At 34.4% G+C, this 16,535-nt stretch overlaps 1 protein-coding gene and 1 non-coding gene across 3 annotated transcripts; both read left to right on the top strand.

Annotated features, from left to right (window-relative positions):
- Positions 1 to 538: 538 nt before the first annotated feature.
- Positions 539 to 16,202, top strand: LOC132205842 (neprilysin-4-like). 2 transcript variants are annotated; one of them, XM_059635167.1, is made up of 20 exons: positions 539 to 592; positions 8,257 to 8,324; positions 8,479 to 8,573; positions 9,082 to 9,153; positions 9,203 to 9,364; positions 9,530 to 9,613; positions 10,152 to 10,375; positions 10,429 to 10,548; positions 10,866 to 11,057; positions 11,112 to 11,256; positions 11,303 to 11,517; positions 12,156 to 12,332; positions 12,388 to 12,550; positions 12,601 to 12,649; positions 12,705 to 12,772; positions 12,835 to 12,971; positions 13,075 to 13,272; positions 13,969 to 15,207; positions 15,681 to 15,799; positions 15,974 to 16,202. In XM_059635167.1, exons 1-18 carry the CDS (start codon positions 581 to 583, stop codon positions 14,143 to 14,145), a joined length of 2,358 nt encoding a protein of 785 aa, XP_059491150.1. In that variant the 5' UTR covers positions 539 to 580; the 3' UTR covers positions 14,146 to 15,207; positions 15,681 to 15,799; positions 15,974 to 16,202. The 2 variants fall into 2 exon arrangements, with proteins under 2 accessions (XP_059491150.1, XP_059491149.1); XM_059635166.1 differs by lacking the exon at positions 539 to 592 and adding an exon at positions 5,908 to 6,004.
- Positions 3,267 to 3,338, top strand: Trnad-guc (transfer RNA aspartic acid (anticodon GUC)). The gene has a single exon. It is a non-coding gene; the product is annotated as a tRNA-Asp (tRNA).
- Positions 16,203 to 16,535: the final 333 nt, after the last annotated feature.

Genomic DNA, 16,535 nt, shown 5'->3' with positions numbered 1-16,535 from the left:
CGGCAAATCTGCGATCCATCTTTGCAACATTGATTTATGCAAAAAGAAAATCTAGTTTATTTTATAAAATGCGCCATTCAGAAATAATGTGTAACAAACATCGTGACTGTGAATATTTTGCAATAAAAAACAGGTGTGCAACTATTGCTCAAGAAAAATTTTGCCAGCACACATGTTGACAGTTGTAGATTGGCACGTGGGGTGAATTAATAGTCTTTATTTACTTTGGTGTAAAAAAATAATACTTAAATACAAAATTAAGGATGAGATAGTTTTGGCAGTTCAATTTTTTTTTTAATTATGGAGCATTATTTTGATATTCATTTTTAATTTTTTATAAATTTTTATTTTGAGCTGAGCTGCAAAACGTGTCTGGAATCGATCGAAAAGCATATTTTGGTTTGAGTGCCAAAAGTTTGCGGTTTGCACATGGGCTGCTGAAGGCAAACAATACGTGCAAAGCAACGTGCTCAGAGTTCATATCGAGCTTTTGAATAGCGAAAGCCGCCCCCACTCGGCGTGCGATATTCCAGCAGCGCGTGAGCCGTCCCCGGAGGCAGTCTTCGTCCAGCCTCAGTCCATGAAGTACACGGTGAGTAATTTCAGCTCTTTTTATGAATTTTTTTTTATTTCTTCCAAAATAATATAAAGATACCCAGAATTAAATTACTCCGATTATTTTCTCCAAAAAGGTATTGAAAAAAATTAATTAAATTTTAATTGTGTATAAATTCCTCATTTTAAAAAGCATTTTAACTTTTAACTTAATGTACTTAATGTACTTTGCGCAATGGAATTTTAAAGATTTAATTCTGATTCTTCTCTCTGAGTGTAGCTTATTAAAAACAAAGTCACGCAGAGTAAATCTTCTCGCGCACAAGGCTATATGCAGTGGAGAAATGTATGTAGCGAGTCTTCATCTCTGGATCTCTTCTTATAAATTTATTTCACTTTCGATCAGCAGATTCACGAGGCGCGCAGTTAAAACTAACTACTCTTGAAACGGCATATCTCTCGTATGTACTCTGGAGACATGAATTTCTAAATGTGTTTTTAATTTACTATTTTATCCACTCTCAACTGCGTAAATGGAGCATCCTTTGAGCGATGAGATCATGCTTTATATAGAATAAGGCTCTATTCATTTTGTCTCGTTCCCGCACTTTTCATTGAGCAAACACGTTTTTCACATTAATAAAAGACTAGCAAATCACGTGTCAACTCCAGCAACACACTTTTATAATGAGTATTAAATTTAAAAAAAAAAATGAGCATAGTAGCAGATAATTTTTGTTTTTAAATGCAATATAATTCAAGTTAAGTAGTTAAGTAACAAAATATTTTCTAGCTGTTAAAAAATTTTAAACAATGTAAAAAAAATTTGTTTTTTTTCCAACTGATTTTTTACAATCTAGAAATTTTTGTTTATCGCTGGATATATTTTAGCAAATGAATAATTTGTATCTTTTCATCTTTTGTATATTCGAATCGAAGCAAACCTTTGACAGGATTGACAATTGGAATAATGAATTACCTGTCACGGCAAATAGAGTTCAGCCTCTCTTTTTTTCACGCTCCGCCGTCTGTATCTCTCTCTGTTTTTGTTATTTTTGACGGCGCTTATTTTAGAAAAGCTCTCGCTCTCTAAATCGAAAAGTCGCATGGGAAATGGCGAAGAAAGATTCATCTCCGGTGCACTGCAACGGTCGCGAAAACCAATCCACGGGTGGTTGCAAATTACTCGATCGCTAAACCGTTTCTGCCACAATGGCTATATTTAGTGCGAGAAAAAATTTAGCCACAAAAGTGTGGTTAGTTTTTACATAATAATATTGAAGTTAAAATATGCAGCATTGAAGCCGAAATTATAAATTTACTTTTTATAACATGAAACTGTGATTAGTTTTTACTCGCAACAGAGTAAGAATAGAATATAAAACACTCAAATTTAAAATTACATGTTTTGAAGATTCTGATATGTCTTTTAGTAAGGATTTAAATTATGTTAAAATCATTTTCTTTTTGGACAAAAATTGACGGATGAGCTAATATATTTCAATATTTCCCCATATTTGCAAAGATTCCAAAGAGAAAAAATGGATGTCACTTAATAAACTTGAGAAGTAAACAAATCCGTCATTTTGTTATTATTCTCCAAAAACGGTTTTCTAAAAGTTAGGAAGTTTGAATTGTCAATTAAGATCTATCAATTTCTGACATTTTTTTATTCTCCAAGTCAAGACTCTTAATATAATTTTTTATTTTTGCTTTCATATAAATTAGGGAGAGGTTTTTGTTGAATAAGCGTGCGGTTTTCACAAATATTAGGATGACAGTAAAAGTACTTTACGTAATTTCCTCACAGTGACATAATCATATTTTATCAAATAATTCAACTTGTATAGAAAAAAATGAAGCAGAGAGCAGATTGAATCGAATTGCATCAGTGACACGAATCGCGGCTGCAGATCTCTCAGCATCGCGAAAATGAAAGTGGTGCAAACGAGCGTGAAAAATCGCCGCGAGGAAATCGACAGAGGTGTGAAAAAAGCCGCCAAAAAATAATAGAAAGAAAAGGAAATCAGTTTGTCAACTCGCTGCGTTCGCAATCGCTCGACAATGGAAATTATTTTCACATGTGCCAAACTGTCACGCACCATTTTTTCCGATTTGCAAAAAAAATGAATTGATTGGGAAACTCATAATTCTTCGGCAATGATTTTATGCTTTTTGTAATTGGCGTTTCATCTGACACGGATTGCAAATTTTGACGCCGTGCTTAAAAAGCGTTTAAATTTTTGAAGCGGTCAAAGGACGATGCGCATTACGATAAATGACTCATTGCTGCACGCTGCATGCCCCTTCATTACAATCGCACTCCACTGACGTCACAATCACAGCTCAGTGTGTGTCTGATCTGACCTTATCCCTTATCCACAGCATTCCAAGACCGGCATTAAAAATATTTTTCCTAATGTGATAAGAAAATTATTAATTTAAAAAAAAAATAGAATAAATGTGTTAATTAGCATAATATAAATTTTTAATTTTCAACGAATTTTATTGTTAAATTCTGTTGCAATTTTCATATCTTATGGTAAACTAAAAGCAAGCGTACTTCTTAAAAATTGAAAGATTTAATTTGTTTCTATTTTTAATCAACTTTTTTTAATTCGTCAAAATATTTATTTTTCTCTACCGGCCAAAAATCGATTTAAGAAATGGCTGCCAAACAAAATTTTAATTTTATCTGCCTTCGGAACATGTCCTCGGTAGTATAGTGGTCAGTATCCCCGCCTGTCACGCGGGAGACCGGGGTTCGATTCCCCGCCGGGGAGGCTTTTTGAACATCGGAATACAAATGTATTCTTCAATGAATTTTATTTCAGATGTTTTTGGATCCCATCTTTCATTTTCAGTTTTTATTTTTTTTTCGAATCGATAAGAGGGTGGTTGATTCACCCAAATGATGTTTTTTGTTCTGCGGAACACAAAAGGTGCTGCGGTGAAACAAACAACAGGCGGGAACGTAAACAAGACGTAGGTTTTGTATGCAATGTCACTCGCACGCCTAGAGATGCACATAACATTTTGCTCGTTACGCAAAAGCTCGCATCTTTTCAAATCAAAGTGGAGCAGCGCAAATATGCAATGAGCACAAAAGCAGGTGCGTCATTTCAAACAATAGGGGACCCGCGAAAGAAAGGTTATGTCACAATTTCATGCACCGAGCATTATTTTATTATTTTAAATATATATCAAATTTCATTTCCATGAGTTGCAAAAACAAAACATAATGTACGAGACTAACTGACGGTGAAGAGCGTTTTGATTACACATTGTTACACATATTTTCATTATTTATATCCTCATTGGCTTGGAAAAATGAAACCGCACTGGTTGGAATATTTAATTTATAATTTTACGTCTTTATTTAAATACCAACTTTGAATAAATTTTTCTATTTTTAATCTGAATAATTAGAATAATGTAGAATCAACCGACGTTTAATTGGTATCTAAAATTTAATCTCTGTAATGTTGAAACCGTATTTTATCTTTCTAAACTAATAAGAGCATTTTAATTTCAAATCTCACGGCTCAAATTTATCTGGCGGGAAAGGATTTTGAACTCGAAGCTAGAAATTTGAAGCTTATTTCAGAGACTCTAGAAAGGGACGACAGAAGTTTTTTCTACTTTCAGTAGTATTATAAACAATGAAATATATGGGTTTGGATCTTTTGTAAAAGCTATTTTTTCCAACTATATCCCATGTTTGATTTAAAACTCATTCTAGAAAACGCAGCAAATTTTCTTTTATAATTTAAAAAAGTTACAACAACCAACTAGTACAAGTTTTTGACAAAAATTTGGATTATTATAATTAATTATTTTCTTGCTTTGGGGTCGGACGATTTTGCATTTAAAATTGTCGCACCGCGGCCGCTGCTTTTTTTATTGTTCGAAAAAACACAATGGAAAGCTTTGGGTGCGTTTTGGCAGCGCAACGGCGCCTTAATTGGCAGGTCACTCGCGCTCTGCGGCACAGAAAGAAGTTGATGGCCAAGGTCGATCGGCGTCGAGTGTTTGCCAACAACACTTCCGCCCTTTTCGTCCATCAATATACCTACTGCCGCTCTTGACGACAACGTGATTCCGAGAGAGTCAATTGCACTTCGCGTGCTCCTCCTCGGTTTTCAACTCGCCGCCGCCATGAAAACCAATTGGCCAACATTAATCTCCAAACATTGTCTTCCCGCAACCAATTGGCGTGAGAATTAAGACACACTGAAATCGTCTCAAGTTCTAAGCTTTCAAAATGTAAAGCCAGAAACTAATAACAATTAATTATCTACGAATCGTTTTATTTATTTATTTGTTAACTCAAATTTATAATAATTTTGTTTTCGCGGTTTTTTTAATTTGATTAATTTTGTGGGTTTTTGTGAGTTTTTATTGTTTAAGAAAAAACAATATCTTGCTCTTTTTCTTAAACAATAAAAACTCACAAAAACCCATCGAGGAAAAGCCAAATTTAAATTCAAATCACCATGAATCAACCCTCGATCGTGAACTTCTACTACAAAATGAAATTAATCTTCGATCTTTTTCAGATCATCAAATCTTAAAAATGTGAATTCTTTCCTATTATTAATGTTGACTTAAAAGTCACTAACTGAGTTAAAAATTCCGAGGAATTAAAATGCATATGCTTAAATAAACAATGCTTTTGGAGCAAATGTGCACATTTATATGATTTTGTTCAATCAAACTGAGAGGCGCTGAAAGCTGCATGTTATGTTAACATTATGAACATAAAAAGAGATCAAAAAGATCTTAAATATACCTGACTGTGTTAACCAATTTATCTCATTATATTTCTGAGCTTAAATTGGATTTTGGAGAATTTTAAGAACAAAAATCGGGGTCTCGATGTTAAAATTCATACTTGAAAGTTACCAACTTTTCTCTCATTTTCCGGGAAGTTTGTCAGTCAACATTTATTATGCCTAAAATTTCTTGCTTTACGAATTTCCATCCAAATTACGAATTTGCTAAGAAAGAATTAGTTTTTTTACACATATTTTTCTTCGTAATCAGAGCAGAGTTTGTTTGAATTTCAAAATTAGCGGAAAAGATTTTTTCGCGAGAACGCCCGTGGTGCGAATCGCCATGAAAGAAGTATGTAAACAAGCGCGAGTGAAATTGGCGGCTGATTGAATAAAACGCGCGCGACACTAAATGGAAATGATGCCTCCCGCTGGCCCGAGAATTAATTTAGTCGCGCCTGAATAAAGAGCGGCTAATGAAAGAAAGGCCCAAATTGCGTAATTGCGGCCCGCGAGAGATGCCGTGTTGGAAATATAAAACGCGCGCGGCCGCCGCCACCGCGCTTTGCATCCATCAGTAGCCTAGGCCGCTCGGACACTCTCGCACCAACACTCGTCGCGCTCCTTACTTTATGTTTTACATCCGAATCCTCAGGATGATCGAGATGCAACAGGTTCGTCTATTATATCCTTCATTTTGGCAAAATTATTCCAAAAATTTGAAAAGAGACCATTATAATTCAATCTTAATAAAAAAATACAGAAGTTATTACTAAATATATTTTTTAATTTATCGGTAGGATTTCGAAAATCTATCAACGCGTTTTTCTTATAGATTAGTCAATCGGAACATTTCACAGATATAATTTATGCACAAATGAAGTTATTATATTTTGATTAAACCTTGAAACTCATTTTAAACTATAACAAAACATTTCTTTAATCTTATCATCCAAACCAACGAAATGACCGACTCTTCAGATTTTTTTTTCATACAAAATTGATTCATTTTTCACTTGAAAATCTGTAAATTATTCCAATCATTCTGAAAAAAAAATCGTATAAAATTTACTTCATTTAAATAAAAATGATAATCATCACTGTATAATAAAAGGAAAAATGAGGAAAATTCAAATTTCACAATTTATACCTCCTAAAATATAAATAGTATATTTAGAAGTGTCTCGGTCGTTTTTAGAGCATAAAAATTTGACTGCAATTTAAATTTTATTGTAATGAAAAATTAATTTAAAAAAAAAAAAAAAAATCTTTAGTTAAAATATGATAATAAAATCACTGCAATCTAAAGTCTCTTACTTTCTTATAATCAGAATCTGAAATATGTCTGATGATAAATTAGTAAATTACTACATTAAAAAGGGCTTAAAGTGTAATTTTTAAGTAAATTAAATAAACTAATATCTTAGATCAAAGATATGGTTTGATAAAAATTAATTTAAGGCGTTATCAAATATTCAGGTTTACCACATATTGGGTTTTGAGTCATTTTTTTATTTCGTTGTAAAAAACCAATATCCTGCTTTTGAATTGTAAATTCTAACACCATCAATCAATCCTCTATTGTGAAAATCTTTAACAAAATTTATATATAATTTGAGTAAAAAATTATTTATCAAAATTATATTAATAATAATTGCTAATAATTGCAAAAATGTAGAAAGACATAATATTGTATATTTATATTTTTTAAATTAAATTCCAGAAGAATTGTTTTAAAATTTGTTTGAATCAGTTTCAATAAACGTAAATTTTATTGCACATCTCAATATTAAATTGCTTTTCTTATCCAATTTTAAACTTAATACTTTATTTAACTAAAAGAACTATTCCAGCATTATATCACAGGATCCTTTCAATTTTCATTGCATTACGATGCTTTTTTTAAATTGTGCGAGCAGAGGCGTAAATAACGAGCATCATACAATGAGCGCGACGAATAATCAAGTGCAGCTCGCAGTGAGCGAATGCAGTTTTGCTTTGTTTCGCATTCAATTCATTCAAAGGCGCGGGAGGATGTACTTTGCTGTCGCAGTCAGTGAAAGTCGGCGCCGGCCAGACACCGACAATCATTGTGATTTAATCCACCGTCCTCTTTTTTTCCACTCGGGAGCGAAAAACTCTGTTGAATGCGCGACCAGATGAAAAAAAAACGTGTCGCAACTAGAGTGAGAAAAAAATCATCACACTTTTCTAATTTATCAAAGAGTTAATTGCTTATCAAAGAAGCTATGAACACTCACATTTAGATGAAAAATAATTCTATGAAAATTATACTTTTGACGTTTCAATAAAAAGGAAGTTTCTCCATTGCAAAATATTTTGAGGGAATAAAACACGTATATTTCTTCTTTCCTCAATTTTAGTGCATCCCGTTATTTTATTCGAGTAAAAAGGATTGTTAAAAGAAAACTTTCTAACACACGACAAAAGTAATCTATGGTCAACAGATTAATTTCCGTTTATTAAATTGCTTAGATTCTGAATCAAATTGAACAAACTTCCATTCGTTGAGCAATTCTGATATACAGTATGTCTTTTGTATACAGACAGATTCAAAAGTCTCTTTGGAAAGTTAATTTTGGAGAAAATTAAAGAAAATTGACAGTTTTTTTATGTTTCCCTACAATAACTTTCCTCAGGAAATTTAGGAAGTGATTAACTCAATATTTCTAAAAAAAGCATTGATTCGTAACTCACAACCTCAATTGAATATTAAAAACGTGATCTAATTTTAATTATCAGGGGTTTACGAGTAAAAAATTTAAATAATACAATTTGACGTCGATATAAAGATTAATTTTGAACGTAACAAAGTAATTTTTATTCAAAAGAAAATTAAATTCAAAAGTTAAATTATATCTATATTATTATTTTTTTTTTAATTGAGAGGGTTTTTTATTTTCAGGTGAGTGCGCCAGGAGAGCCGGACAGCTCCGCAAACAGTCCGCGAAAGGGTCCGATTGTAAATATAAGGTTGGTATAATTTGGAATTTACAACTGCGTATCACTTTTGAACGTGAATTGGAATCAATCGAAGCTCTCTCTCAGTATCAATCACGGCGGAATTGAGTCCAATTAGCGCAAAGTGCGCGTCTGTCTGCACAATTAAGTTTGCATCTCTTTGCAGCGCCGGGATGTCCGGCCGCCTGGTGTTGGTCATCGTGCTGCTGTCGGCGGCCGTCGTCGCCCTCGCCGTCGCCATGCTTGTCCTCACCTCCACCAGTGAGTGCAATGGCCGAAATTTCAAATCTTTTTTTACAAACCAAATTAATATTTAATATTATTTCTTATTTTTAGAAGCACAGAGACTTGCAGAAATGATATATTTTAATAAGAACAATAAAAATTTACAATTCAATAAAATTAATAAAAATGAAAGAAAGCAAAATGAAATGTGAAAATTAAATTCAAACAAATCAAAATATGGGGAAAAACTACAATAGCTTGTTTATGCTACTGAAAGTAAGAAATGAACTGAAATACCTTTTTATTGCCTTTATATCTATTTAGCAAAATATTAAATTTTTGTAGCCATGGAAATTTCTTAAGAATTTTGCATTTTTTTTCTTTCAAAATTTTACTCGATTGTTAATCCATCTATAACTGTAAAAAAATCGCATTTATTTGATAATAATATGAAAATAATAGCTAATTTTTCCTCATAAAATGTACTTTTAGAATTCACAAATTTCCTTGCAGTTGTTACATATTAAAAAAATATTAATATTAGGACTGAGCGGAGTGGCGCGTTACCATCAAGAGGAAGGTTACACCTGCCAGACCGATGAGTGCGTCATTTCAGGTGAGAATAAATAGAATATTTATAATTTATACAAAATGTCTTTTTTCAGCGGCGAGGATAATTAAGTCTCTGGACACGACCGCAGACCCTTGTGAGGACTTTTACCAGTTCGCTTGCGGGGGATGGATTGAAAACAACCCCATGCCCGAAGAGTATTCGCAGTGGGACCAGTTCAGAGCTTTGAGAGAAAATTTACTTCACACTATCAGAGGTACAAGATAAATAAAAAAGAAAAACGTAAATTTAGAATTTGTTTTGGCGTTTTTTTTTTTTTTTTTTTTTTTAAAGGCTTTTTATATTCACAGCGAGTTGAAATTTTAACTAATAAATAATGAAACTCCTTTTTAATTCTTTTAATTTATTAAATAATTTTTAGAAATCCTTGATGACAAAGACACAGCACTGACCCCAAAGCCCCTGAGCCAAGCGAGGAGCCTCTATAAAACCTGCCTAGATCAAGGTTTGTCACCATCTCTATTAATCCTTTGGATTTTTTTCTCTGCGAACGAGGTTGAAAACTTCAATTGAGGCGGAAAGGGTTGGCTCGGCGCCAAACCACGCACATCCGACAATTACAAAAATGACTTTTGTTGCACAAATTCTATATAGCACGTGACATCATTTAAATTTTTGCCTGTTGGCGCGCCTTCACTTCACTTGCCCTAATCAAATATGCAGCACTCGCCTGTCAAGTTCATTGGACATGAATTTCAGCGTGTGTTCTGAATACGCACGCCAAGACAATCTGATTTTTTTTTACAAGCACACCCACATTGAAGATTACGGAACTAGTTATATTTTCTGTGTTAGTGTATTGAAGAAAACAGGACAAAAATGAAAGTTTTTCACAATTATATTATTTTTTTTCAAGTACATTTGTTGGGAAAAGAAATTAAAGAAAATTTTGCTTTCATATCATTTTTAAATTAAAAGTTCAAATGAGGTATTGAAAAATTTATTTACTTTATCGTTATTTGTTTTGTTGATGTAAATTTTAGACGCTCTTGAAAAACTGGGAGTGGCGCCTTTGTTAAAAATCATACGATCGATCGGCCTGCCCGAAGTTCCATTTGGGCCGGAGAGTCCCCAGGCGGCCCTGGACACCGTCCCCGCCCCCTGGTTAAACGTCGTCACAAAGACGCAGAGGAATTTAGGAGCGAGTGTCCTTTTCAATTTGTACGTGGCCGAGCATCCCAGGAACACTTCAAAAAATGTCATTTCGGTAAAAAGTGAAATATATTCGTTTTTGTTTGGATCAAAAAATAAATTTCGCAGTTGGATCAGGCATCTCCAGGGTTCAGTGAGCGTTACTTGTTGGACCCGACCAGGTTTTCTAAAGAGGTGAAGCTCTACGAGGAATACGTCAAGGACATGATTGAACTTCTAGTCACTAATGTAAAATTCTATATTTTTAGATTAATCAATTTTAAAGGGTCTGGAAACCGGAAAAATTTGGAAAACTTTGATCTTATATAAAATATAAAAAAATTTATAGGAAAAACAATTGACAGAGTTAATGACTTTGGAAGTGTCCGAAAAATTAAGATTGCTAACACTTCGGAAACATTTGTTTCAAAGTGAAAAACTCCTTCAATTTTTGTTCTGAAAACAATTTTCTATAAAATGATTGAATTATTATAAAACTATCTGTCAATTTAAACTGTAATGTGCTTTTATTTTTCTGATCTTTTGAATAAATATCTTGAAAAAAGGTTCCTGGAGCGAAAATCAACGCGAGCGCCGTAGCTCAAGAAGTGGTCGAGTTTTCTAAAATGCTTGCCCACGTGACCACACCTGTGGAGGAGCGCAGGGATTTGCATTCGCAAGCGCAGGAAATGTCCATAAACGACCTGCAAAACATTTCAGACTCGAAACTTGACTTTTCAAAGAACAACCCCAGCAGAGTAAGAAATAAATCTATAAACAATTAATTTAATCAAATTTTGACTAAAAATTAGCTGGACTGGGCGCAGTATATGCGCGAAGTATTCCACGGCGTGAATGTCACCATCGACCTGGACAACGACCTGGTCATCGTCATGGACACCAAGTACTTCCAGAAACTAGCTGAGCTTTTGCAAAAAACGTCCCCGGAAACGATCGGTAAAAAAATTATTTTACAGAAAAAAAATTGACATTTTTGGTACAGATCGGTACTTGTGGTGGAGGATTTTCTCATCCCTGGCGCCGCTGACCCTGAAGCAGTTTCGTGACCTGGCGTCCGACCTGGCCCAGAAGGTGATGGGCCACAGTGCGCAGACCCCGAGGTGGAGGTCGTGCGCCTCCAGTGTCAACGCAAACTTCGGCATGGCCATCAGTTTTGAATACGTCAAGAGGCACTTCCATGAAGATGCAAGACAAAAGGTTCAAAAGCATAAAATATTTAATTTTTTTTTACCAATGAAATTTGAGTGGTTTTAGATTATATTTCCTTGTAATTAGCTTAATTAAAATTAAATAGATAAAAAAGTTCAATTTTTTAACGTGGAATGAAGTCATTGAAGGCCAAATTTTGACAAAAAAAAATATAAAATCAACTATTTTTTACCTTTTAAAGCTTATTTTAAACTAGAACAGAAAATTTTAAACTCTCTAGGTAACAATTTATTGATTCCTGAAACTTTGATGATTATAAAAATTAAAATTAATTATATATTACTTTAAATAATTCAAATACTGACAAAATCATTTTATTTAGGTTATTAAAAAAACACACATTGATCTGGGAATTTCCTGACAAGTTTGTGAATTTAAAATCCTGGACAAAGTATAAAAATCTGATCAACAATTCCAAAATTGTAGTCAAAATAAAAATTGTATGGCCTAAAACGTTTACCATTAATTTGAGCCACACTCATTCCATCTTAAATCTGCCAAATTTATATAGAATTTCAATGGTTAATTTATTTTAAATTAAAACCGTTGATCTGGCGCGCGCGCCTTGCGGTGCCGTGCTGCCGTTCCGCTTGACTCGGGGACTTAACAGGTTGCATACTTGGCAGGCACTTGAGATGGTGAACGACATTCACGTCGCTTTTGAGGAGATGGTTCACAACTTGGACTGGATGGACGACAGCACCAAGAACCGCACCCTGGAGAAGGCGCACGCCATCAGGCCGTTCGTCGGATTCCCTGAGTGGCTCCTCTACCCTGGCGAACTGGAGCGTTATTACCACGGGGTAAATTTTCCATTTTTCGATAAATTAAAAAAAAATTTGCAAAAAAAATATTTAGATGGAGGTGGTGGACGGCGAGTTGTTTTCAACATACGTCGGCCTGGCGTCGAACGCTGCGAAGCGAATGCTGGAGGAACTGGCTCATCAGCCGGACAGGAACAAATTCATTTCCTCACCCACCACAGTCAACGCTTTCTACTCCCCTGTACTGAACTCAATCAGTCTGTTTAATTTTGTATTTTTTAAATTTGTACTTAATTAATTTGTTTAGCCTTTCCGGCGGGACTTCTTCACCCACCTTTTTACGGATTGGGATTGGAGTAAGTGAAATTATATTTTATGGACAAATATTTTTAAATGTTTAATTTAAATTAGGGCCTTGAATTACGGAGCGATCGGTGCAATTATGGGACACGAACTGACACATGGGTTTGACGATCAAGGTAAGAAAATTTTGCACTTATGAAAAAGAAGAAGACGTTAATAAAAAAAAATGAATTTACAGGACGTCAGTATGATTTGCACGGAAACCTGAAGCAGTGGTGGAGTAACGAGACGCTGCACGAGTACAACCACAGGGTTCAGTGCATTATCGACCAGTATGGGAAATATCACGTCCAATCACTCGGATCAAACTTTACGGTAAATTTTTATGCCTTTTTATCCATTTTATCCATTCTATCTTCAATAAATTTGTATAAATTCAATAAATATTTTGAATAATGTGGAGTTTCTGTAATTTTAGGTGAATGGGGTTAACACTCAGGGTGAAAATATTGCGGACAACGGAGGTCTGCGTGAAGCCCAGCGGGCATACGGGTACCTCAAGGCCAGACAGATTCGCCTGGCCCGGACGCGAAAGGGCCTCGCCGATCTCGAGCCGTCACTGCCTGGTCTCTCTCACTTTTCGCACAAGCAACTTTTCTACCTGGGATTTGCACACGTAAGTTGGTACTCTATTAAAAATGTGTTAACTTGAAGAAAATTGTAACATTATTTACAACTCTGAGTATCAGGAGGTTAATTTTTAAATTAAAAATTTCCCAAAAGAGAAATATTGCTGTTGCTTCAAAAAAATTTGAAACATAAAACTCTGTCAGTTTATGTCCAAAAACAACTGATTGAATCTTTACGCAGGGTCTTCAAATATTATCTTAATATTCAGTTGTTTCAGAAACACTCTAGGTTTGGGAATTTCAAAGTTTCCTTCCAGTTTAAAATATGAATTTTAGAATGAATTGCAGTATTTCCCACATTTTCATTGCAAAAATAATCATTTAGACTATTTTAACTGTTCCTAATTTTATTATTTGTAACGTCAACCATAATCACACATTGCGTTAATCCCATTAAAGATGATAAAAGCCAATTACCGCGTCATTCGATTTATCTTAATTCGACTTTTATTGTCTAAAACTAACGCACGCGATCAAGATAGAGTAGATTGACATACTTGAAGCAATTAATCCATATTCCAAAAAAAGTCTAACACTTCTTTTGTGCCTGAACTTTCAATTTTAATTGCAATATATTTCACAAGAGCAAAAAATTAACCTTGATTGGAAAATAGACCAAACTTTTTCGAAAATCGAGTTATTTTTCAATTAATTAAATATATACAATAATTAAATGTGCCTAGATGTGGTGCGGCACTTCGACTTTGGGCGCCCTGAAGTCGACCGTGGTGGACGGCGTGCACAGCCCGAATCGCTTCAGGGTGGTCGGCACCCTGTCAAACATGCAGGAGTTCTCGGAGGCGTGGCACTGTCCGGCCGGAAGCCCCATGAACCCCCACAACAAGTGCATTCTCTGGTGATGCAAACAGACTAACTATAGAAGTGTCGTCGACTATATAAATATATATTATACAGCTGGCCATAACTTAATGTGTGCATGTGATCTCGCAAAAATCTCTGTTAATTAAATACATATAAAATTAATTGAGATTCGCTACTGTAGAACGACAATTATTTTGTAAAAAAATTGGTCTTCAATTCGGAGACACAAGTTTTAATTTTTAAGTGTTTGTATATGTGATAAAAGTTAGCAAAATTATAATACAGCTGAACTAGTTTTTATTGTGTAGAAAATTTTTGTCTTCATATAACTGTTATACCAAAAAATTTAAAAAATAATTTTGCGTTTCTTTTGCTCATCAGTTTTTAGTAAAATTTAATTTGGATTTGTTGAAGCATTTGACGAAAAGTACCGAAACGGAGCAATAAAATAAATGATCTTCTGCTCAGAGTGTCACCCCAAGTACCTTCCTATCTGGCAAAATACTGTTATGCTGACCCGCGAGAGGCGCGTCTCCTACGTCGCTGCTCCAGTTTTGCAAATCGAAAACCAAGCCAGGAAAATATAAGTGCTGAGCAAAAAATTTAGGCGAAGATTAATTAGATGAATCATAACAAATTTGTGACAATGATAAGAATTTGTTCTGATTGTTAGTTTAATTGTTTTAACCATCAAACAATATTTTTTAATTTCAGGGTAAGGAAAGAGTAAAATGAATTAAAATTAGAATATTTTGCCCAGCGCCCAGTGGGCAGCAAGTTATCTTGAAAAGTGCTCATTGAAGTCTTTTCAAGTGATCTGATCAAATTTCCAGTCAAATGGGACTTGTGAAAAATGAGTGGTGATTGTCATCTTAATGTCAACGTTTCATTACTGTGCACACATATGTTATCATTTATCATACATGTTAAAATGAATAATCGATGTTATTGGTGATGGTGATTATGATTATAAATTTACTTTCAAGAGTGCGATTATAAATTTGACGGCAGTCACTTGCCTGCTCTTTACGATTGTACTTGTCGGAAGGCATAATGAGGTACAACCATGTGGATTTGGAACGCCAGCCCAAAACATCCTGGTAAAATTTTCTGTCAATTACTGATCAAAATTTATCATTTTCTTATTATTTTCATTTGAATAAGTTAACTTTTTGAAAAGGAAGCAAAATATTTGGAATGCCCTTACTGGGTGGTATTATTTAAAATCACTTACGTTAAATTCGACAAATTAAATAAACATACAAAATGAGATATTAAATCACAACTGAAGGTGATAAAAAACATAATTATTTTACTATCACCAGACTTAATTTAAAAAGCTTTGTGCTCTCGAAACAATATTATCTGCGTGTATCAATCACTAAATAAAAATATTTTAATGTCCAAACTTAGCACAGACCTGGCATTGTTCATGATTTAAATTTAAAAATATATAAACTGCGGTAGCCACAATTGTTTATTTATTGCTTACGAAAATGAAACACAAAGAAAGACAATTTTTTGATCAGAGTAACAAATTTGTCTCTCTAAAACTAACTTTTATTTTTGGCAGCATGGACAAGGTTTGGTATCATGCAGGTGTGTTCCAGAAAATTATGATAGTCTCGGTTATCACACTGGGAGCAACAACTGTTGCTCTTTCAATAGCTTATGGTATATTGGATGCTAAAGGTCAGTGTTCAATTGATTTCTAAAGTAATATTAATTTACAATAATTCTTTAAATTTTTCATGCAAATATAAAACACGGGAAATCAATTACTTTGTTTTTGTTATTAAGAATATAATGTGAAATGAAATAAAAATAGGATTTTAATTTATTTTACTTAATGCTGAATTTTTTCAGTTCGCAACCAAATGCAGAACTCTACTCCTGACCCAACAATAATACCAACAACCACTACGTTTACTACAACAACCACCTTGCCACCGACTCCTGAAATAACAACAACCATTTCGCCATCAACTCCAGAAGTAACGACGATTTCGCCGACAACTCCTGAAGTAACAACCAATTCGCCAACAACGCCTGACGTAACGACTATTTCGCCAACAATTCCGGAAGTAACAACCAATTCGCCAACAACTCCAGAAGTAACGACGATTTCGCCGACAACTCCTGAAGTAACAACCAATTCGCCAACAACTCCAGAAGTAACGACGATTTCGCCGACAACTCCTGAAGTAACAACCAATTCGCCAACAACTCCTGAAGTAACAACCACTGACGTAACGACCATTTCGCCAACAATTCCGGAAGTAACAACCAATTCGCCAACAACTCCAGAAGTAACGACGATTTCGCCGACAACTCCTGAAGTAACAACCAATTCGCCAACAACTCCAGAAGTAACGACGATTTCGCCGACAATTCCGGAAGTAACAACCAATTCGCCAACAACTCCTGA

This window comes from Neocloeon triangulifer, unplaced genomic scaffold (genome assembly GCF_031216515.1).
Source record: "Neocloeon triangulifer isolate White Clay Creek 2 clone unplaced genomic scaffold, ASM3121651v1 ptg000003l, whole genome shotgun sequence".
In the NCBI taxonomy this organism is placed as follows: domain Eukaryota; kingdom Metazoa; phylum Arthropoda; class Insecta; order Ephemeroptera; family Baetidae; genus Neocloeon; species Neocloeon triangulifer.
This window is presented reverse-complemented; position numbering and strand designations above follow the sequence as displayed.

Coding starts and splice junctions, on each gene's coding strand:
- LOC132205842 (XM_059635166.1), top strand. CDS start 5,963: ATGTTTTACATCCGAATCCTCAGGATGATCGAGATGCAACAG. Junction 11,518..12,155: donor ATGAAGATGCAAGACAAAAG/GTTCAAAAGCAT, acceptor CATACTTGGCAG/GCACTTGAGATGGTGAACGA. Junction 13,273..13,968: donor TCTACCTGGGATTTGCACAC/GTAAGTTGGTAC, acceptor AAATGTGCCTAG/ATGTGGTGCGGCACTTCGAC.